This window comes from Erythrolamprus reginae, chromosome 5, assembly GCF_031021105.1.
Source record: "Erythrolamprus reginae isolate rEryReg1 chromosome 5, rEryReg1.hap1, whole genome shotgun sequence".
NCBI classification, from domain to species: domain Eukaryota; kingdom Metazoa; phylum Chordata; class Lepidosauria; order Squamata; family Dipsadidae; genus Erythrolamprus; species Erythrolamprus reginae.
The window spans coordinates 18052104-18076210 of record NC_091954.1 but is presented as its reverse complement, the minus strand read 5'-3'; the positions used below and the strand labels follow the sequence as shown (position 1 = coordinate 18076210).

At 43.8% G+C, this 24107-nt stretch overlaps 1 protein-coding gene across 1 annotated transcript in view; it reads left to right on the top strand.

Annotated features, from left to right (window-relative positions):
* Positions 1-17619, top strand: part of HERC4 (HECT and RLD domain containing E3 ubiquitin protein ligase 4) — a 59387-nt gene extending 41768 nt beyond the window's left edge. Inside the window, exons 19-25 of the mRNA XM_070752165.1 lie at positions 279-422; positions 6431-6597; positions 8277-8343; positions 9491-9573; positions 10979-11162; positions 11628-11730; positions 17170-17619. Of these exons, the coding sequence (XP_070608266.1) occupies positions 279-422; positions 6431-6597; positions 8277-8343; positions 9491-9573; positions 10979-11162; positions 11628-11730; positions 17170-17378 (957 nt within the window). The 3' untranslated portion in view covers positions 17379-17619. The remainder of the gene's footprint in view (positions 1-278; positions 423-6430; positions 6598-8276; positions 8344-9490; positions 9574-10978; positions 11163-11627; positions 11731-17169) is intronic.
* The last annotated feature ends 6488 nt before the right edge of the window (positions 17620-24107 follow it).

Here is a 24107-nt window from a genome sequence, read left to right as displayed (position 1 = left end):
GGAGGGGAGCCTCAGGGGAATCCCAGCAGTGCAAAAACGGGTGCTTCGGTTGGCAAAAGGGGTGAATTTTGGGCTTGCACGCATTAATCGCTTTTCCATTAATTCCTATGGGAAACATTGTTTCGTCTTACAAACTTTTCACCTTAAGAACCTTGTCCCGGAACCAATTAAGTTTGTAAGACAAGGTATCACTGTATATATTCTGTTATCCATGCAACAAATCTGTATTTCAAAATAACAATTATAACTTAGTACGCTAACTTCATTGCCAATGTTAGGTTATTTTTGTAGATGAAGAAGCTGTTGATGCAGGTGGAGTCCGCAAGGAATTTTTCTTGCTTATTATGAGAGAGTTGCTAGATCCCAAGTATGGAATGTTTAGATACAATGAAGATTCGAGACTGATCTGGTTCTCAGATAAGGTATGTAATCTGTATGATTGGGGAAGGGGGTATTTTTGCTACTGTCCTACCAGTGAATAGAAACATAGAAGACTGACGGCAGAAAAAGACCTCATGGTCCATCTAGTCTGCCCTTATACTATTTCCTGTATTTTATCTTACAATGGATGTATGTTTATCCCAGGCATGTTTAAATTCAGTTACTGTGGATTTACCAACCACATCTGCTGGAAGTTTGTTCCAAGGATCTACTACTCTTTCAGTGAAATAATATTTTCTCACGTTGCTTTTGATCTTTCCCCCAACTAACTTCAGATTGTGTCCCCTTGTTCTTGTGTTCACTTTCCTATTAAAAACACTTCCCTCCTGGACCTTATTTAACCCTTTAACATATTTAAATGTTTCGATCATGTCCCCCCTTTTCCTTCTGTCCTCCAGACTATACAGATTGAGTTCATGAAGTCTTTCCTGATACGTTTTATGCTTAAGATCTTCCACCATTCTTGTAGCCCGTCTTTGGACCCGTTCAATTTTGTCAGTATCTTTTTGTAGGTGAGGTCTCCAGAACTGAACACAGTATTCCAAATGTGGTCTCACCAGCGCTCTATATAAGGGGATCACAATCTCCTTCTTCCTGCTTGTTATACCTCTAGTTATGCAGCCAAGCATCCTACTTGCTTTTCCTACTGCCCGACCACATTGGAAAAGCAAGTAGGAAACAAAAATAGATTTTTGTTTGCCTTGCAAACTGACCCTAAGTGTGGTTAAAAAAAACCCATTATAACTACACTAGTTCACATCAACTATTGTTTTGTGGTTCTTGATGGGATTTCTACATCTGGCTTTGTGCTTCACCTTGAATGGGTTATCTTCCCACCTTTCTAGATTGGCAGCTATATGCCCTTTCTGGCTGAGGTCTGGTATTTGTCACTTGTGGGAGAGAAGAACATTTACAATGGGGAAGGGGGGCAGGATCCAGGCTTTGTACTTAGATATGGGACTTTAAGCTATGATTGTTTTGTTCTAGGAAAACGTATGTGCTGTTTTTTTTCCATTTGCAACATTAAAATTAACCCGCACTTAAAAGCATTACAGTGATCCCCCGGATATTGCGATCCCGATCATTGCGAAACGGCTATATGGCGATTTTTCAACCCGGAAGTCAAAACACCATCTGCGCATGCGTGCCCTTTTTTTCTATGGCCACGCATGCGTAGATGGCGCCGGGCAGATCAGCTGCTGGGCGGCTTCCCTGGGTCTTCCTCTTCTTGCTGGCGGGAGGGCGAGCGGCGGGCATCAGCGAGGAGTTTCCCCACCGCCCACGCAAACTCCTCGCTGCTGCCGCGCCCGCCGCTTGTCTTGTCCGCTGCCTGCCTGCCCGCGCGCCCGCCGCTCGCCCGCCCACGCCGTTCGCTCACGCCGCTTCCCAGCTGAGTCCTGAAGCGAATTGGCTTCAGGACTCAGCTGGGAAGCGGCGTGAGCGAACGGCTTGTCCGCCGCCTGCCTGCCCGCGCACCCGCCGCTCGCCCGCCCTTTGCCCGCCCACGCCGTTCACCTCGCGCCGCTTCCCAGCTGAGTCCTGAAGCGAATTGGCTTCAGGACTCAGCTGGGAAGCGTCGCGAGCGAACGGCGTGGGCGGGCGAAGGGCGGGCGAGCGGCAGCAAGGAGTTTGCGTGGGCGGTGGGGAAACCCCAATCTTCGGCTCCTCGCTGCTGCTGCGGAAGTAAAAACACCATCTGCGCATGCGCAGATGGTTTTTTTTACTTCCGCAGCGCTACTTCGCGAAAAACCGGTCATTGCGAGGGGTCCTGGAACGGAACCCTCGCAATGATCGGGGGACCACTGTATATGAGAAACAGTAGAATAGAATAGAATTTTATTGGCCAAGTGTGATTGGACACACAAGGAATTTGTCTTGGTGCATATGCTCTCACTGTATATAAAAGAAAAGATACTATTCATCAAGAATCATAAGGTACAATACTTAATGATAGTCCAGGAACAAATAAGCAATCAAATCATATTAGGAACCAAATATGTAATTGTAATACATATATGTAAATAAATTGTAATAATTTCCTCAACACTGTCAAACCATTCACCAAGTCTGCATCACCATTAATCTCAGCAAATACACTTGTGGGACAAATAGAGCTTTCCAAAAAAAGCAAATTCTTGAATCAAAACCTGGCACCAGATGAGCTTCTAGAAATATAATTTTGCAATAGGAAGTGCAATGTGGAAAGGGCCTTCCCCCAATCATGATCTGCCCTGCTTCAGAAAATGTTTAGAATTTAAGAAATGTTTTAAGAGAAACCCATTTACCCCAAAATAAGACATCCCCTGATAATAAGCCCAATTGGGCTTTTGAGTGCATGGCAATAAGGCCAACCACTTATTTCAGGGTTCAAAAACATATAAGACAGGGTCTTATTTTTGGGGAAACGTGGGACCACCTTCTGCTGCACGAATCCCAGCGACCAGTTAGGTCCCACAGAGTGGGCCTTCTCCAGGTCCCGTCAACTAAACAATGTCGTTTGGCGGGGCCCAGGGGAAGAGCCTTCTCTGTGGCAGCCCCGGCCCTCTGGAACCAACTCCCCCTGGAGATTAGAATTTCCCCCACCCTCCTCGCCTTTCGTAAGCTCCTTAAAACCCACCTCTGCCATCAGGCATGGGGGAACTGAGATACTCTTTCCCCCTAGGCCTTTACAATTTATACATAGTATGTTTGCTTGTATGTATGATTAGTTTTACAATAAGGTAAATAGTATTGGATTTACATGCTGTTTTTTATTGTTGTTGTTAGCCGCCCCGAGTCTACAGAGAGGGGCGGCATACAAATCCAATAAATAAATAAATAAATAAATAAATTATGGTGTCCCTTCAGCCAGACTGAGTACGAAAGGGCATATAAACATTTGTCTTAAGCAGATTTAAAGATTGAAATATCTCCATTTGTGTTCAAAAGTGCACAAAGGAAGCTACTGTAGTTATGTTGGACCAGTGCATAGGCAGCATTTCTTTGCTCCAATTTTCTTTTGCAAATCAACAGTTCGTTGGGACACGTGGATCTGAAAGAACAGCTGCCTCCTAATCACCCAGTATTTTTTGTGGCTGACTGTGGACTTGAGTCTTCCCAGTACTAACCCACTACACCAGAGGTATTCAAACCTGGAACTTTAAGACGTGTGGACTTCAACTCCCAGAATTCTCCAGCCAGCATACAATTCTGGGAGTTAAACTCCACAAGTCTTAAAGTTGCCAAGTTTGAAAACCTTTCTGCCCTACACTTTGAGGCTCCAATCCTCCCCCACAGAGAAGCGGAACCGACTAGGTGGTTCCGCCCCAGAAACCTGATGGACCCAGAGGGCTTTCAGAGGGCACTTGGGGTTTTACCAGATTCACTTGTGCACAGTTCAGCAGAGTCTCTTGCTGTGGCCTGGAACAAGGCTGCAACGGAGGCTCTTGATCGGATTGCGCCGTTGTGATCTCTCTGCGACACTAGACCCTGGAGTGCTCCTCCTGGGTTCACCAAGGAACTCCGAGTGTTGAAACGCCAGAAGAGACGTCTGAAGAAGCTGTGGAGGAAAAGTAAGTCTGAGTCTGATCGAACACTTGTAACAGCTCATATTAAGACTTACAAAGTGGCGCTCAAGGCGGCAAGATGTGCATATCATGCCGCCTTGATTGCATCAGCGTAATCCCACCCGGCCACTCTGATCAGGGTGACCTGCTCCCTTCTCAATCAGAGGGGAGTAGGAGAACCCTTGCAGAGCAGTGCCGAGGATTTTAACTCGTTTTTTGCTGATAAAGTCGCTCAGATTTGGATGGACCTTGTCTCTGATTGGATAGCAGTGTTGACTGACAAACAGTCAGTTGAGGTGACTGGGGCTCGTCCTTGTCCATCTGTCTGGGAGGAGTTTGACCTGGTGACACCTGATGAAGTGGACAATGCCATTGGAGCTGTGAGTTCCGCCACCTGTTTGCTGGATCCGTGTCCCTCTTGGCTGGTTTCGGCCAGTAGAGAGGTGACACAGACCTGGGTCCAGGAGTTTGTCAATGCTTCTCTGAGGGGGTGGGGTTCCTTCCCGGCTCCCTACAATGAGGCACTTGTGTGCCCCCTCCTCAAGAAGCCTTCTCTGGACCCAGCTATACTCAACAACTATCGTCCAGTCTCCAACCTTCCCTTTATGGGAAAGGTTGTTGAGAAGGGGGTGTTGCTCCAGCGGTCCTTGGAAGAAGCCAATTATCTAGACCCTCAACAGTCAGGGTTCAGGCCCTGCTACAGCACGGAAACTGCTTTGGTTGTGCTGATGGATGATCTCTGGCGGGCCCGGGACAGGGGTTTAGCCCCTTGACCTCTCAGCGGCTTTCAATACCATCGACCATGGTATCCTTCTGCGCAGCTGGAGGGGTTAGGAGTGGGAGGCACTGTTCTTCAGTGGTTCTCCTCCTACCTCTCCGGTCTTACTCTTCCTGCATAGCTTCTCTAGATGTCTCTTCTGGCGTTTCAACTCCCGGAGCTCCTCATTGAACCATGGAGCTCTACGAGGTTTAGTGCCACAGAGAGGTCGCAACGGCGCAATCCGGTCAAGAGCCTCCGTCGCAGCTTTATTCCAGGCCACGGCAAGAGACTCTGCCGAACTGTGGACAAGTGCATCTGGAATAACCCCAAGCGCCTTCTGAAAGCCCTCTGGGTCCATCAGGCGACTGGGGTGGAACCACCTAGTCGATTCCGCCTCCCTGTGGGAGAGGATTGGAGCCAGGAAATCAAGCCGCAGTAGAAAATGGTTTGACAATGACAAAGGCAACACTTCTAAGCCCCTTAGTCTCATACCATACTCAGTTGCTCAGAGAGGAATACCATGTCGGGTGTGTGTCCCCCCTCGTGAGTCGGACCCTGTACTACTTGGGTCAGGTCCATGGTTGTCATGGTGGCCATGAACTCCTGTATTGATCTCTAAGGATGCCAAGGAGAGCCTTAAATTGCTAATTTGATATTTCTGGGAGAAAGGGATCCTATTTACTCTTTGAAGTTAGCCTCTGATCTGGGGTATCAAACCACAATCTCCATCTTCTTCCTTTGACCAACCTCATGTTGTGCCAAGGCAACATTTGACTCCTAGCCATGTAGTGGCCAATATCAGTTTAATTTATATAATATGGGAGAATTGTTAAAATTGATAAGTGTTCTTTTTTTTCTGAGGGAAAGTATCAGTTTAGAAGAATTTTTAATAATGTAAATTCCAGTCTGAAATATGAATTAACTTTCAGTGTTTTGGCTTTCCAAAAGGTTCAAATTTTACTTAAGGTTTGATATTTATTGAACACACAGATTACTTGTAGAATTTAAATAATACAGTGATACCTTGTCTTACAAACGCCTCGTCATATAAACTTTTCGAAATACAAACCCGGGGTTTTTAGATTTTTTTGCCTCTTCTTACAAACTATTTTCACCCTCCAAACCCACCGCTGCCGCTGGGATGCCCCGCCTCCGGACTTCCGTTGCCAGCGAAGCACCCGTTTTTGCACTGCTGGGATTCCCCTGAGGCTCCCCTCCATGGGAAAACCCACCTCTGGACTTCCGTGCTTTTGTGATGCTGCAGGGGCATCCCAGCAGGGAAATCCCAGTAGTGCAAAAACGGGCGCTTCGCTGGCAACGGAAGTCCGGAGGTGGGGTTTCCCAGCGAGGGGAGCCTCAGAGAAATCACAGCATCGCAAAAACACAGAGGTCCGACGGTGGGGTTTCGAGGACTTTGGTGTTTTTGCGATGCAGCGCAAAAACGGGTGCTTTGGCTGGCAAAAGGGGTGAATTTTGGGCTTGCTTGCATGCATTAATCGCTTTTCCATTGATTCCTATGGGAAACATTGTTTCGTCTTACAAACTTTTCACCCTAAGAACCTCATCCCGGAACCAATTAAGTTTGTAAGACAAGGTATCACTGTATTAAGTTCTTCATGGAACAATGTAGCTTAACATTATTTGCTTTGCTTTCTGTTGAATTATTTTTCATTTGTGTTCACAGACCTTTGAAGACAGTGACTTGTTTCATCTGATTGGTGTTGTTTGCGGACTAGCAATATATAATTTTACTATTGTAGAACTTCACTTTCCATTGGCTTTATATAAGAAGCTTCTGAACAAGAAACCTTCCCTGGAAGACCTCAAAGAGCTAATGCCTGATGTTGGCAGGTAAACACCATTGTAGTTGATATTATAATATAGAAATTAAATTACCTGTACTTTGTCTTGTCTCATTAATGAAAATAATTAAGTTCTGTATTGTTAATCAGGAGATGACTTATAAATGTTGCTTATTTTGCACTGCTTAGAGTGTTAATATACACACATTTGTGGTTTAATCAATTTTGATGTAGCGTTCTTGATTAAAAACACAAATTTGATGATGATGATGATAAATATTTGGTGGGTGTACTAAGAAATTGGTGCTACCGACTTGAGATCATTTCTTCCCTTTGGACCAGCCTGTTATTTGGCTTCATATTTTTTCTGAAATCTGACTTAGAGAAAGAGCCATCACTTTGTCCTCTGTTGTCATGGTCAGACTTTATAAGGTGCTGAATGAACATACAAAATCTGCCTGGCATTTTCATTGCTTTTCCCGGGTTTGGAATTACGGTACAACTCAATAAAATTCAAAGCATTTTAACAAATGTATTTGTGCCTATTTAAAAACACATCCTTTAAGACTTTGGGATGAAGGTTATCAAAATAAAAAAGCAGGCAATGTAACAGGGTTTGCTTTAAGACAGTGCCGTCAAAGAGAATTTTTGCATAGTTGAGAATTGTGCCATATTTATCTATCTATCTATCTATCTATCTATCTATCTATCTATCTATCTATCTATCTATCTATCTATCTATCTATCCATCCATCCATCCATCCATCCATCCATCCATCCATCCATCCATCCATCCATCCATCCATCCACTTTTTATGCCGCCCTTCTTCCTAGACTCAGGGCGGCTTACAACATGTTAGCAATAGCACTTTTTAACAGAGCTAGGCTATTGCCCCCACAATCCAGGTCCTCATTTTACCTACCTCGGAAGGATGGAAGGCTGAGTCAACCTTGAGCCGGTGATGAGATTTGAACCGCTGACCTTCAGATCTATAGTCAGCTTCAGTGGCCTGCAGTACAGCACTCTACCTGCTGCGCCACCCCAGCTCATATGTTGGAATGTTAGAAAAAATGCCGGCAAGTGCCATAAAATGGTGCCTGGAATTACAATAAGTACTGTTGTAGTACTGTGAATGAAATAGTTACATATGGAGCAGTGATGAAATCCATATTTTGTTTACTACCGGTTCTGTTGATGTAGCTTGGGAGGTGTGGCAGGGGCAGGGTACTGTAAAATCCCCATTCCCTCCCCACACTAGGGGAAGGTTACTGCAAAATCCCTGTTCCCTCCCCATTCAGGGGCCAGCTAGCGGTGATATTTTCCAGTTTTCTGAACTACTTAAAATTTCCAATACCAGTTCTCCAGGATCTGTCAGAACCTGCTGGATTAACTCCTGATATGAAGTGATTGCAATGTAATTGTCAAAACAGATTTCAATATCATTGTCAAAACAGCATGCACCATCTAAGTTTGCAAAAACAAAATATATTTAAAGAGGGGAGGAAGCATGAAGAGTTGGGAGGAGGCCAGAAGAGGTACCATTAGAGCTGAAAATCCTGAAGGATGGATAACTGAACTGAAGGTGCTTATATTCTGCATTGCAGTGTTTCGTGGATGTATCTCATTGGGTCTCAGTTTTGGTAGAAAAATACCAAATACTTTCAAGTTTGTAGAGTCTAAGTAAGTTCTGTTGCTGAAATGAAAGATTAGAATATTTGATTTTCCAGGAGTATGCAACAATTGCTAGATTATCCAGAAGATGATGTGGAAGATACCTTCTGCCTCAACTTTACAGTAAGCATTATCCATTAGCACATTTGTCAGTTCATTTCAAAATGGAATGAATATTAATCTACAAATGGATTACTTTGTTGATCAAGTGTGATTAAACACAAGGAATTTGTCTCTGATGCATAATTTCTCAGTGTACATGCCAAAACAGCAAAGTAATAATATTCATAATAATGTTACAACATATAATTAAAACATAATGAAGGATAATCATAATAATGATACCAATAGAGAAGGTTAGTGAAATGGATGAGAAGGATAAAAGTAATACTGTACAGTGATACCTTGTCTTACAAACTTAATTGGTTCCAGGACGAGGTTCTTAAGAGGAAAAGTTTGTAAGACGAAACAATGTTTCCCATAGAAATCAATGGAAAAGTGATTAATGCGTGCAAGCCCAAAATTCACCCCTTTTGCCAGCCGAAGCACCCATTTTTGCGCTGCCGGGATTCCCATGAGGCTCCCATGCATGGGAAACCCCACCTCCGGACTTCTGTGTTTTTTCAATGCTGCAGGGGAATCCCAGTAGGGGAATCTCAGCATCGCAAAAATGAGCGCTTCGCTGGCAATAGAAGTCCAGAGGTGGAGTTTCCCAGCGAAGGGAGCATCAGTGAAATTGCAGCATCACAAAAACACTGAAGTCCTCGAAACCCCACTTCCAGACCTCTGTGTTTTTGTGATGCTGCGATTTCACTGAGGCTCCCCTCGCTGGGAAACCCCACCTCCGGACTTCCGTTGCCAGCGAAGCACCCATTTTTGTGCTGCTGGGATTCCCCTGCAGCATCACAAAGACACGGAAGTCCAGAGGTGGGGTTTCCCATGGAGGGGAGCCTCAGGGGAATCCCAGCAGCACAAAAACGGGTGCTTCACTGGCAACGGAAGGTCTGGAGGCGGGGTATCCCAGCAGGGGCAGTGGGTTTGTAAGGTGAAAATAGTTTGTAAGAAGAAGCAAAAAAATCTTAAACCCCGGGTTTGTATCTCAAAAAGTTTGTATGACGAGGCGTTTGTAAGACAAGGTATCACTGTATAACCATACTACATGAGTATATATGTTTCTGTCTTGAGTGAAAATTTGATGCAATGCTCCTTACAAAACAACGTTGAAATCTTCTGCAAGCCAACAGTAAGGTACTTGTTCTCTCCTGAACAGATTACGGTTGAAAACTTTGGTGCCACAGAAGTTAAAGAGCTAATTCCAAACGGTGCTGATATCCCTGTTGTCAAACAGAATAGGTAGGTTTTAATAGTTTACTTCATTTACCATTTCATGTTTCTATTTTTAATTCAAAATTAACTAAAAAGAATCAAGGCATCAACACACTAATGATCAGATATAAGCCCTCTCTGATTTCATAAACTCTGGCTAATAAAGCTGGGGATGAGCTGTTCTTAATTTTGGTGCTCTATCCCAGTGTTTCCCAACCTTGGCAACTTGAAGATATTTGGACTTCAACTCCCAGAATTCCCCAGCCAGCAAATGCTGGCTGGGGAATTCTGGGAGTTGAAGTCCAAATATCTTCAAATTGCTAAGGTTGGGAAACACTGCTCTATCCTGTGATGTAGGGGAAACCATTAAAGAAGCTAGTGCTATGTTAACTTAACCTACTTTAAATCAGACATAACAAGATGTTTGGGCTAAATGTATGTTATAAATGAAACTTCAGAATAAGGAGGAGAAACTGCTCTTCCATAACTATATCTGTTCATGACTTAGCTGAACCAAGCCTTTGCCTGACTAAATATTTTGTAGAATATAATAATAATTTATAGACTTGTATGCCGCCCCTCTCCGAAGACTAGGGGCGTGTTCTGTCGAGCTCTCTGGCAGAATCCTCCCGAAAAGTCAGATACAAATTTCAGACACGCACACGTTTGAAAATTCAAAACAATGTTCTTTATAACGAAAATTCACTTAAACTAAGCCTTCTTTTTGTATAGCAAAGAGCATTCGTCTCCAAACAAACTGGTAATTGGTACAAGTCCCTTATCAGTTCTGAGATACTTAGCTTGCAGCTGTGAGGCAATTCACAGTCCTTCTTTCACAAAGTGAAACACACTTTGCTCTGGTTTAGTTTCAAAGCGGGGAAAAAGCAACAAACCAAAGGTCAAAGTCAGCAAAGCAGGCACAAAACACAATGATCAGATAATCCTCCACAATGGCCAAACCCACACGCTGCTCTTTATAGCAGCCTCACTAATGACCACAGCCCCACCCAACCACAGGTGACCTCATTTTCTTTAATAATAATCTCTCAGTTGTTGCTGCCTATGCATCACTCTCCGCATGCATGGCTGTATCATTAACTCTTGTTCTGAATCCAAGGAGGAGAAAGATAATTGATCTCCTTCTGAGCTGTCTGCCACACTCTCCTCCTCCCTGTCACTCATGTCTTCTTGGTCAGAGGAGCCTTCATCAGCAGATTCCACTGGGAGCAAAACAGGCCTGCGGCATGTGGATGTCTCCCCCACATCCACAGTCTTTGGGGCAGGAGCTGGGCCAGAGGTAACCACAACAGGGCGGAACTTCAATATTTTGTAGAAGGAAGAAGAAATGTTCATAAGAAAAGAAAAATTGCCACTGCTAAATGGATTGTCTACGAATTCCTTCTAATGGGCTTTTCTTTTAATTTGATTTTAGGCAAGAGTTTGTGGACGCCTACGTGGACTACATCTTCAATAAATCGGTGGCTTCGCTCTATGATGCATTCCATGAAGGCTTTCACAAAGTGTGTGGCGGTAAAGTTCTTCAGCTGTTTGAGCCTAATGAACTGCAAGCAATGGTGATTGGGAACACAAACTATGACTGGAAAGAACTAGAGAAGGTTTGTGGCTCTGCCAGAAATTAGCTGCTGTTCAGGAATTGCCAAGATTATTTCCCAAGATTTCTTGTCCTTCCCTATGTATGACCTTTGGTAATACAGAACACTGTCATGAAAAGAAAGGAAAATTTAATATCTGTCAACTCACTATAGATATTGAACCTTTATGGTTGGTGGTAAACGTTCAAATAGTGGGTTAGAAAATGAAAAATTATGTATGCTGCAGTCCTTTGCATGTTTCCCCAGATATCTCATGATAAATATCACTTAATAGAAGATTGTAGCTAAAGTTTTTAAATAGCTTATTGAAGCATGCATATTGCACAGTTCCTTACAGTGTCCTTGCCTGCGCTTCAGTGTCTGTTTGATGGTCAACCTAGCCTACTATTAGCAGGAGAGAAGGAAGAAAGAATCCCAGAGATAATGTTCTTTAATAGTGTGATTTTGATTTCCCCCCCCTCTCCTTAGAATACTCAGTACAAAGGAGAATATTGGGCAGACCATCCAACAATTAAATTGTTCTGGGAAGTTTTTCATGAGTTATCACTGGAAAAGAAGAAACAGTTTCTGTGTAAGTATCTTCATAAAATGAATACATCTGGACCATTGGGATCCTATTTTGCATATACAATGGTACCTCTATTTACGAATTTAATTCGTAAATAGAGGTACCATTGTAGAAACATTCGTAAGTAGAAGCGATTTTTCCCATAGGAATCAATGTAAAAGCAAATAATGCGTGCAAACCCATTAGGAAAATCCAAAACTTTAAGGCTTAAAAGAAAAAGCGGCAGGCGGACGAAGCGAAGGCAAACGGAGTGGAAACAGGCAGCGAGGAGAAGCGAGGAATGGAGGTCCTAATGAAGACAAACAAGTGGAGACAGCAGCGAAGGAAGTGTCTGCCCCAAATTGCTTCCAAAATCACCCCTCCAGACGCTTCCTTCGCTGCCTGAAATCGCTTCAAAATTCACCCCTCCAAATGCTTCCTTTGCTGCCCCAAATCACTTCCTTTTGAAGCGATTTGGGGCAGTGAAGGAAGCGTTTGGAGAGGTGAATTTTGAAGCGATTTGGGGCAGCGAAGGAAGCGTTTGGAGAGGTGAATTTTGAAGCGATTTGGGGCAGCGAAGGAAGCGTTTGGAGAGGTGAATTTTGAAGCGATTTGGGGCAGCGAAGGAAGCGTTTGGAGAGGTGAATTTTGAAGCGATTTGGGGCAGTGAAGGAAGCGTTTGGAGAGGTGAATTTTGAAGCGATTTGGGGCAGCGAAGGAAGCGTTTGGAGAGGTGAATTTTGAAGTGATTTGGGGCAGCGAAGGAAGCGTTTGGAGAGGTGAATTTTGAAGCGATTTGGGGCAGCGAAGGAAGCGTTTGGAGAGGTGAATTTTGAAGCGATTTGGGGCAGTGAAGGAAGCGTTTGGAGAGGTGAATTTTGAAGCGATTTGGGGCAGCGAAGGAAGCGTTTGGAGAGGTGAATTTTGAAGCGATTTGGGGCAGCGAAGGAAGCGTTTGGAGAGGTGAATTTTGAAGCGATTTGGGGCAGTGAAGGAAGCGTTTGGAGAGGTGAATTTTGAAGCGATTTGGGGCAGTGAAGGAAGCGTTTGGAGAGGTGAATTTTGAAGCGATTTGGGGCAGCGAAGGAAGTGTTTGGAGAGGTGAATTTTGAAGCGATTTGGGGCAGCGAAGGAAGCGTTTGGAGAGGTGAATTTTGAAGCGATTTGGGGCAGTGAAGGAAGCGTTTGGAGAGGTGAATTTTGAAGCGATTTGGGGCAGCGAAGGAAGCGTTTGGAGAGGTGAATTTTGAAGCGATTTGGGGCAGCGAAGGAAGCGTTTGGAGAGGTGAATTTTGAAGCGATTTGGGGCAGCGAAGGAAGCGTTTGGAGAGGTGAATTTTGAAGCGATTTGGGGCAGCGAAGGAAGCGTTTGGAGAGGTGAATTTTGAAGCGATTTGGGGCAGCGAAGGAAGCGTTTGGAGAGGTGAATTTTGAAGCGATTTGGGGCAGCGAAGGAAGCGTTTTGAGAGGTGAATTTTGAAGCGATTTGGGGCAGCGAAGGAAGCGTTTGGAGAGGTGAATTTTGAAGCGATTTGGGGCAGTGAAGGAAGCGTTTGGAGAGGTGAATTTTGAAGCGATTTGGGGCAGTGAAGGAAGCGTTTGGAGAGGTGAATTTTGAAGCGATTTGGGGCAGCGAAGGAAGCGTTTGGAGAGGTGAATTTTGAAGCGATTTGGGGCAGCGAAGGAAGCGTTTGGAGAGGTGAATTTTGAAGCGATTTGGGGCAGCGAAGGAAGCGTTTGGAGAGGTGAATTTTGAAGCGATTTGGGGCAGCGAAGGAAGCGTTTGGAGAGGTGAATTTTGAAGCGATTTGGGGCAGTGAAGGAAGCGTTTGGAGAGGTGAATTTTGAAGCGATTTGGGGCAGCGAAGGAAGCGTTTGGAGAGGTGAATTTTGAAGCGATTTGGGGCAGCGAAGGAAGCGTTTTGAGAGGTGAATTTTGAAGCGATTTGGGGCAGCGAAGGAAGCGTTTGGAGAGGTGAATTTTGAAGCGATTTGGGGCAGCGAAGGAAGCGTTTGGAGAGGTGAATTTTGAAGCGATTTGGGGCAGCGAAGGAAGCGTTTTGAGAGGTGAATTTTGAAGCGATTTGGGGCAGTGAAGGAAGCGTTTGGAGAGGTGAATTTTGAAGCGATTTGGGGCAGCGAAGGAAGCGTTTGGAGAGGTGAATTTTGAAGCGATTTGGGGCAGTGAAGGAAGCGTTTGGAGAGGTGAATTTTGAAGCGATTTGGGGCAGTGAAGGAAGCGTTTGGAGAGGTGAATTTTGAAGCGATTTGGGGCAGCGAAGGAAGCGTTTGGAGAGGTGAATTTTGAAGCGATTTGGGGCAGCGAAGGAAGCGTTTGGAGAGGTGAATTTTGAAGCGATTTGGGGCAGCGAAGGAAGCGTTTGGAGAGGTGAATTTTGAAGCCATTTGGGGCAGCGAAGGAAGCGTTTGGAGAGGTGAATTTTGAAGCGATTTGGGGCAGTGAAGGAAGCGTTTGGAGAGGTGAATTTTGAAGCGATTTGGGGCAGTGAAGGAAGCGTTTGGAGAGGTGAATTTTGAAGCGATTTGGGGCAGCGAAGGAAGCGTTTGGAGAGGTGAATTTTGAAGCGATTTGGGGCAGCGAAGGAAGCGTTTGGAGAGGTGAATTTTGAAGCGATTTGGGGCAGCGAAGGAAGCGTTTGGAGAGGTGAATTTTGAAGCCATTTGGGGCAGCGAAGGAAGCGTTTGGAGAGGTGAATTTTGAAGCCATTTGGGGCAGCGAAGGAAGCGTTTGGAGAGGTGAATTTTGAAGCCATTTGGGGCAGCGAAGGAAGCGTTTGGAGAGGTGAATTTTGAAGCCATTTGGGGCAGCGAAGGAAGCGTTTGGAGAGGTGAATTTTGAAGCCATTTGGGGCAGCGAAGGAAGCGTTTGGAGAGGTGAATTTTGAAGCCATTTGGGGCAGCGAAGGAAGCGTTTGGAGAGGTGAATTTTGAAGCCATTTGGGGTGGCGTGGGAAGTGTCTGGAAGGGTGATTTTGGCAGCAAGATGGAGCGAAGGAAGCGGTAGGTGAGGGGGGGATTTTGGCAGCGGGATGGGTCGGCTGTGGGGAGCGAAGGAAGTGGAGGGCGAGAGGGGAAAGTGGCAGCGAAATGGGGCGGCTGCGGAGAGCTCCTTAGAAGCACCGTTTTGGCCGCTGCTCGCAGCAGCAACCGAAAGAGAAGTGAGGGTTTGTAAGTAGAAAATGGTTCTTGAGTAGAGGCAAAAAAGTGTTAAAGACACGGTTCAATATCTTGAAAACTTCATAGGTAGAGGCGTTCATAAGTAGAGGTACCACTGTAATGCTAAATCTGTCCTCCTTCTCCTTTCCAACATAAGCAAGAGCCACCCAGAATTATTCAGTTTTACTTTTAACTATCCAGAAGGCAGGTGACTGACTTACTTTGCTTTTTAACGGTTTTTAATTTATGATTGAAGTTTTTTGTTTTTGTCTTCATTGAGTACCCTACCCTGTGCAAAATCACATGCAAGTGAGAGGAGAAGCTGTATAAATTGAATAAATTGAGGGATTTTTTTAAAAAAAAAGAAATGAAAACCATTTTAGCTCTTGGAATGGGAAAGTCTGTTCCCCCCCTTCAGCAGTCCCTGGTACAAGATATGCCGATGTAAAGATTGGGTAATCTTACTGCAGAATTGGGTGTCTAGTTATGTATTTTTGTAGTCTATGTCTATCTTACAATTTATTCAAAGAAGCCTGGGTCAGTGATCAGAGTTTATTATCAAACCATAGTTCAGATAAACCAGAATTCCGGGAATCATGTAGAAAGCGGTTTTTCTCACCCCTTCACACTAGAGAAGAGAATATACCAGCTTGAAAATATCAGCCAATGTTGCCCATAAAATGTAGAATGTATTGTGGGAAGCATAAGTACAATACATTTTTAAAAAGCCGAGAAGGGGAAAAGTACAAAGTGAATATTTCAAACAAATACTATAGACTTATTATTTTAAGTTTTCTAAGAATCCTTAGCATTCTCTCATTTTATTAAACATAACTTTGTTAAACATTCCTTTTAATTCATAAACGACGTTCTTTTTTACTCTTAGGAAAAATCAAAACATTTTTCCTCCTAAATGGAGGAATGTATTTCTTTAGCTTATTTTAGAATTAACACGGAGTTTTGGATATCTGGTGTGTAAGTGTTGGGGTGATGGGTGGTAGCACCATGATAATAGTCTTCCCTGTGGTTAACTGATTCACTCTCTTAACGCTAAATTATTTTGTGGAACAGTTTATTTTCCCCCTACAATCTCCATGTACGCATCCGTGCATATATCATAAGTCATATCAAAACATACATAATTATCTACAGTAGTACCTCTAGATACGATCTGCTCCACATGCGAGTATTCCAAGTTACGAGCCATGACGGGAGCGAAATTTCTGTTCGACACCCGAGCTCAAATTCGGGATACGAGCCGAGCTTCCACTAGGTGGCGCAAGAATCCTTGCTTCTGGTTATCTCGGCGGGGAAAAACAAAGTCTAAAGTCATTTGTTCCAGATACAAGTTGATCGACATACGAGCTCCGTTCTGGAACGAATTAAACTCGTATCTAGAGGTACTACTGTATTTCTATTCAATATATCATAAATCAATATCCTAGTTTTGCACCCATTTATACCATTTATTAATCTGTTTTCCCCTCATTTCATAGCACCGTCCCCTCTCCTACTTCCCTCTCCTCCCCTCCCTTACCTTTCTACTTCCTCTTTCTCCCTCTTAACTTTTCCCTGAGTGATCCTAATCTGAGTTCACCTTATGTTTAACAGACTGAAAACATATATCCCTACCTGAACCTTCTTGAAGATTTAAATATCTTGTCTACCCATTTCCTGATTAATATAGATTCCATAAAAGTAAATAATTCTGTATTTAGCCAAAAGTATTTTAAAACAGTATGTTAACAAAAACTCTTTATATTGTAATCCAGTACAGTGTTCCCTCGATTTCCGCAGGGGATGCGCTCCGAGACCGCCCGTGAAAGTCGAATTTCCGCGAAGTAGAGATGCGGAAGTAAATACACCATTTTTGGCTATGGACTCACAAGCCATCCCTTAAGACTTTAAACCCCTAAATTACCATTTCCCATTCCCTTAACAACCACTTACTCACCATTATTACTGGTACTCACCAATGAATAAGGCACTTAGTGATCCTGATATTTATAAACATAATTATTTATTAACAATAATATTTTTTTTTGTTATTTATTTGCAAAAATTATTAGTTTGGCCATGAAGTATGACATCATTGGATGGGAAAAACCGTGGTATAGGGAAAAAACCACGAAGTATTTTTTAATTAATATTTTTTGAAAAACCGTGGTATAGGCTATTTGCGAAGTTCGAACCCGCGAAAATCGAGGGAACACTGTATATCATACACTGGTACACTGATAAACTTTTGATATTTGACTTAAATTATTCCATTTTCTTCCTTTTTAGTGTTTTTGACAGGGAGCGATCGTATTCCTATACTGGGAATGAAGAGCCTTAGTCTTATTATCCAACCAACTGGAGGTGGAGACGGATATCTTCCAGTATCTCATACATGTTTTAATCTACTTGATCTTCCAAAATATACCAACAAAGAAATACTCAGATCGAAGTTGATCCAAGCAATCGACCACTGTGAAGGCTTCAATTTAGTATAATGTAAAAACCCAGCACCATCCAATCATTTAATTGGGAACATTAAGCTAATGCTTAGATCTGCTTTGCAGTGTAAAATGAGTGATACCCAAGCGGTGGTGATTATACGAAGCTTGTTCATGAACTATGTTCAGTGATCTGATTCTTTCACAGGAGCCGAAAATCCTTATATTAATGATTGTCTTGATGCAAACTGTGGAATTGCATTTTGCCATCTTAATAAAAATGCAACGTTGGAATAAACACAAGTTTCATAACTAAATTTTAGTACTTCACATATTGCAAAAATGTTGCTGTGTGTGTGGAAGATGTGCTTTTCTTTTCAAATCACTGAAAATCAGACTAGGTTTTCATTTTGTTAAACTTTTTTTTTAAAATGCTCCAGCAGCAGCACCAGTAGAATTATCTAATGTAGAGGGCTTCAAACTTGGCAACTTTAACACTTGTGGACTTCAACTCAGTGAAGCAGTGGAAGTGATGTGCCGGTGCCCGGAGGCTGTTGGGGCCTGGATGGGTATCAACAGACTCAAACTCAACCCGGATAAGACGGAGTGGCTGTGGGTTCTGCCTCCCAAGGACAATCCCATCTGTCCGTCCATCACCCTGGGGGGGGGGATATTGACCCCCTCAGAGAGGGTTCGCAACTTGGGTGTCCTCCTCGATCCACAGCTCATATTAGAGAAACACCTTTCAGCTGTGGCAAGGGGGGCGTTTGCCCAGGTTCGCCTGGTGCGCCAGTTGCGGCCCTATTTGGACCGGGAGTCATTGCTCACAATCACTCATGCCCTCATCACCTCGAGGCTCGACTACTGTAATGCTCTCTACATGGGGCTGCCTTTGAAAAATGTTCGGAAACTCCAGATCGTGCAGAATGCAGCTGCGAGAGCAATCATGGGCTTCTCTAAGTATGCCCATGTTACTCCAACACTCCGCAGTCTGCATTGGTTGCCGATCAGTTTCCGGTCACAATTCAAAGTGTGGGTTATGACCTATAAAGCCCTTCATGGCACCGGACCAGAATATCTCCGGAACCGCCTTCTGCCGCACGAATCCCAGCGACCGGTTAGGTCCCACAGAGTTGGCCTTCTCCGGGTCCCGTCGACTAAACAATGTCGTCTGGCGGGACACAGGGGAAGAGCCTTCTCTGTGGTGGCTCCGACCCTCTGGAACCAGCTCCCCCCTGAGATTAGGATTGCCCCCACCCTCCTTGCCTTTCGTAAACTCCTTAAAACCCACCTCTGCCGTGGGGGAATTGAAACATCTCCCCCTTGCCCATGTTGTTTTGGTGTATGATTGATTGTGTGCTTGTTTTTTATATATATTGGGGTTGCTTTTATGAATTTTTTAACCTAAAACTAATTAGATTGGTAAATATTAGATTTGTCACTATGTACTGTTTTTGCCATTGTTGTGAGCCGCCCCGAGTCTGCGGAGAGGGGCGGCATATAAATCCAATAAATCTAATCTAATCTAACTCCACAAGTCTTAAAGTTGCCAAGTTTGAAGACCTCTGATCTATTGCTTTATGGAATTGGGGCTGCTTTGTTAAAATAAACAAAGTTACAATAAATAGAAAGAGAAAGCAAGTACAACATATTTCTCCATGTTTGGAGATGGGCTTGGTGAAAAGGCAGTAATTTACCATGATAATGAGGAAAAATTATATAGCAATCATTTTATCTTGCAACTATGATAGTTCATCATCTTTTACAATGAAAGCAATCAAGGGGATGTCAATGGTGTTTTCATTGGCAGTTCCTTCAAATGTCCAGAGAGCTGTTATTTGTTAATTAAAACTATGAAAAAAAAAATCCCTTAAATTTTGAGATTTCATTCATGGTAATCCAAACTCAGTTGCTTGGCATGAGTCCGGAATTATCAGCAAATTCTTATTTTCTCTTGGGCAGAACTAAGATTTTATTTTTCTTAGTCTCAATTATTGGAGTAGTTTTAAAATTTTAGTTAAATTATTTACTTTTTTCACAGTTTTTTAAAGACTTTGGTCAGGGAAGTGATACTTTGAACCAAGCAGATAAGAGTTATTGGAGGGTGGGTGTGGGAGTATGTCACGTTCCTGAATGTTTACATGTTATTAATAGCTGTGAAATAAATATTTATTTTTTTTAGATTTATAAACTGCAGTGAAACAATTCAAGCATAAAATAAAAATATTTGAATGAAAACGTTGGATAATGTATACATGGAAAAGTTTGATTTTTAAAAAAACATGGAGAAAATTTAAGTCGTGTCAAAATTATTTTATGATGGTTCAAACTTTATTGGAATCCTGTCAGACATACTCAGTTGTATATTCAGTTCTGCTGAAGTAATGTGTAATGGTATACATAGAAACATAGAAGATTGAAGGCAGAAAAAGACGTCATGGCCCATCTAGTCTGCCCTTATACTATTTCCTGTATTTTATCTTGGGATGGAGATCGTGCAGAATGCAGCCGTGAGAGCCATCGTGGGGCTTCCAAGATTCGCCCATGTTTCTTCAACACTCCGTGGCTTGCATTGGCTGCCAATCAGTTTCCGGTCACAATTCAAAGTGTTGGTCATGACCTTTAAAGCCCTACATGGCTTTGGACCAGACTACCTACGGAACCGCCTGCTACTGCACGAATCCCAGCGACCGATAAGGTCCCACAGAGTGGGCCTTCTCCAGGTCCCGTCGACTAAACAATGTCGTTTGGCGGGCCCCAGGGGAAGAGCCTTCTCTGTGGCGGCCCCGGCCCTCTGGAACCAACTCCCCCCGGAGATTAGAATTGCCCCCACCCTCCCTGTCTTTCGTAAACTACTCAAGACTCATTTATACCGTCAGGCATGGGGGAGTTGAGATATTTCTTCCCCCTAGGCCATTACAAGTTATGCATGGTATGTTTGTGTGTATGTTTGGTTTTATAATAAGGGTTTTTAGTTGTTTTATTATTGGATTGTCACATGCTGTTTTTATCATTGTTGTTAACCGCCCCGAGTCTACGGAGAGGGGCGGCATACAAATCCAATAAATTATTATTATTAATTATTATTATATGTTTATCCCAAGCATGTTTAAATTCAGTTTCTGTTGGTAATTTCTTCCTCTTTTGAGGCTTTAGCAGCATATGTTATCTGTTTTGCCTCCTTCTGTCTCATTTTATACACCACTCTGTCAGCTATACTTCCAGGCTCTTTATACCTCCTATAGGCAGACTTTTTTTCATTGACCATAGCCCTTACATCGTTACTTCTTCCTTTTACCTTTACATACAATCCAGTGGCTTTTAAGATAGCCTTTTTAAATCACTAGGCACTCGCTCCTGCCGTTTTATCCCTCCCCTTTAATTCATTATTTAAATATTCCCCCATTTCATTAAAATTTGTTTTTCTGAAATCCAATACTTTGGTTGTAGTATAGGATTGCTCACAATCAGTTTTTACATCAAACCAAAAACAGGTGGTCACTGCAACCTAAATTTTCTCCCACCTTAACCTCTGAAACCCAATTCCCATTCGTAAAAACTAAATCTAGAATATTCTCCCCTCTAGTCGGTGTCTTAACCACCTGTGCTAGAGCTGTTCCTGTAAGGGCCTCTACTATATTCTTACTTTTGCATGTAAGGGCACAAGGGATATTCCAGTCAACGTCAGGCATGTTGAAATCACCCATAACCACAATATCTCCATTTACTGCCATTTGGGTAATTTCATCCACCATCTTGTTGTCATATTCCTCAGATTGCCCTGGAGGCCTATAGATCACCCCAATTCTAATGACAGAACCCTCTTTAGTTTGCATGCAAATCCAGAGAGTCTCTAGCTCTTTACATGTATTTTGAATTAGTGTTGCTTTTAGACTTTCCTTAATGTAAATGGCTACTTCATCTCCCTTCACTCTACTCTATCCTTCCTATACAATGTATATCCTGGTACGGATATTTTCCATTAATTGGAGTCAATTCAATTCAATTCAATTTATTAGATTTGTATGCCGCCCCTCTCCGAAGATTCGGGGTGGCTCACAACAGTAATAAAAACAGTATAACTATGGAACAAATCTAATAATAAAATATATAAAAACCTCAACAATTAAAAACCATACAGCACATACGCATCAGACATGAAATATAATAAGCCTGGGGGAGATGTCTTAGTTCCCCCATGCCTGGCGATATAGGTGGGTCTTAAGTAACTTGTGAAAGAGAAGGAGGGTGGGGGCCGTTCTAATCTCCGGAGGAAGTTGATTCCAGAGGGCCGGGGCTGCCACAGAGAAGGCTCTTCCCCTGGGACCAGCCAAACGACATTGTTTAGTCGACAGGACCCGGAGAAGGCCAACTCTGTGGGACCTTATCGGCCGCTGGGATTCGTGCAGTAGAAGGCGGTTCCGGAGGTATTCTGGTCCAATGCCATGTAGGGCTTTAAAGGTCAACACTTTGAATTGTGTCCTTAAACTATGTCTCAATTATGGCAACCAGATCCAAATTATCTCTAGATATTATGGCCAGTAACTCACAGAGCTTGTTGCTCAACCATAGACGCCTTACAACGCCATGGGTTATCAATAAATCTTTCCAAAAGTCAGCTAGTCCCTTCCACAGTCGTCCAACATTTAGGGACTCAATTTGATCAGTTCAAGACGCAGTCTCCTTATCCCAGAATAGGTAAAGCAGCATCAGAGATTTAGTTAATCAGGTAAAAAAAATCAAAGTAGGCTCCTATAGCCCAACTATCATCTCTCCTAGGCAAAATGATTTCATGCATTGGCATCACTCCATGGGTGAGGTTACATCCCAAAGAACTACAATGGTGGTTATTACCGTTTCAGAGAACCAGCCAAAGCACCTCTTAGTGCATCATGGTGCTTTGGCTGGTAGGTGCACAGTCAGTGATGCGGTCTGGTAGCCCAGGGACAGGGTCAGCAACAGAAGCACAACCCATAAATTGGCTCGAACCTAGGGCAGTTTCATTGGCCCTGAAGCAATTCTGCCACCAAGTAGCAGGCAAACACATCTTAGTCCTCACAGACAACATGGCAACGAAGATCTACATGTTGCCAAGGGGGGACTCATTCCAAGGCCTTGATGTGAGAGACCATATGAGATTGGGATTGTGGGCAGAGATGCACATACAGTCTAACACCAGACCACATCTCAGGGAAACTCAATCTGCAAGCGTACTGGTTATCCCACCTGACTCCCGCATGACTCCCAGCGATCAGTTAGGTCCCACAGAATTGGCCTCCGGGTACCATCGACTAAACAATGTAGTTTGGTGGGACACGGGAAGAGCCTTCTCTGTGGCGGCCCTGACCCCCTGGAACCAGCTCCCCCCAGAGATCAGAATTGCCCCCACCCTCCTTGCCTTTTGTGAGCTCCTTAAAACCCACCTCTGTCGTCAGGCATGGGGGAATTGAGATATTCCTTTCCCCCCAAGACTATACAATTTATGCATGGTATGTTTGTGTGTATGTTTGGTTTTTTAATAAGGGTTTTTAGTTATTTTAAATATTAGATTTGTCATATGTTTTATTATTGTTGTTAGCCGCCCCGAGTCTACGAGAGGGGCGGCATACAAATCTAATAGACAAACAGACAGACCCCCCTGGAGAATGGAAACTTCTTCCATCCACATTCAATTAGAGCTGTCTCCAATTCGGGCACCCCACGGTCGACCCCGCAACTGCATCAAACTCTCAACTCCCTTGATTCTTCTCCAGGTTCTCAACTCCAGGAATGGAGGAAATCAAGCCCCCAAATATCCTCTATGCCTTCCCTCCAATTCCAATCCTATCGGATTTCATCCAGAAATTTTTATTTATTTATTTATTTATTATTTAGATTTGTATGCCGCCCCTCTCCGCAGACTCGAATACTTTTGGAGAACGCTCAGATCATTGTAGTCGCCCCACATTGGCCAAGGCGCACTTGGTTTGCAGACCTCCAGGCTCTATCCATTGTGCCACCTTGGTGATTCCCCGTTTTGGAGGATATGCTTCAATAAGGAGCATCATTTCACCCAGATCCAGAGCGGTTCCACTTGTCTGCATGGAGATTGTCCAGAGAGATTTAGAATCCCAGGACTATGAGCCTGATGCCATAATTGTGATGCAAGTATCCAGAAGGCCCTCTACAAATCGCATATATGGCCACACCTGGTCAAAATTTTGCAAGTACAGTGATCCCCCGAGTTTCGCGATCTCGATCTTTGCGAAACGCTATATCGCGATTTTTCCACCCGATGACGTCACTCCCTTTCTCATCTTTCTTTCTCTCTCTCTTTCTCTATCTTGCTTCTTCCTCTCTCACACTCTCTTCCTCCCTCTCTCATCTCTTTCTTTCCTTCTCTCTCTTTCTCTATCTCTCCCCCTCTTGCTCTCGAGCAGCGGGTGGCACCCAGGGAAGGTTCCTTCGGCCGCCCACCAGCTGATCTGCTCGGCAGCGCAGTAGCAGCGAGGAGCCGAAGATGGGGTTTCCCCTTTGCGTGGGCAACGGGGAAACCCCATCTTCGGCTCCTCGCTGCTACTGCGCTGCCGAGCAGATCAGCTGGTGGGCGGCCGAAGGAACCTTCCCTGGGTCTTCAACTCCCAGAGCGGCGGACAAGCGGAAAAGCGGCGGACAAGCGGGCAGGCAGGCGGCTCTTCAGCTGCTGGGTCTTCCCAGGTGTGGAAGTAAAAACACCATCTGCACATGCGCAGCCATGGAAAAAGGGGCGCGCATGCGCAGATGGTGTTTTTACTTCCGCACCGCTAC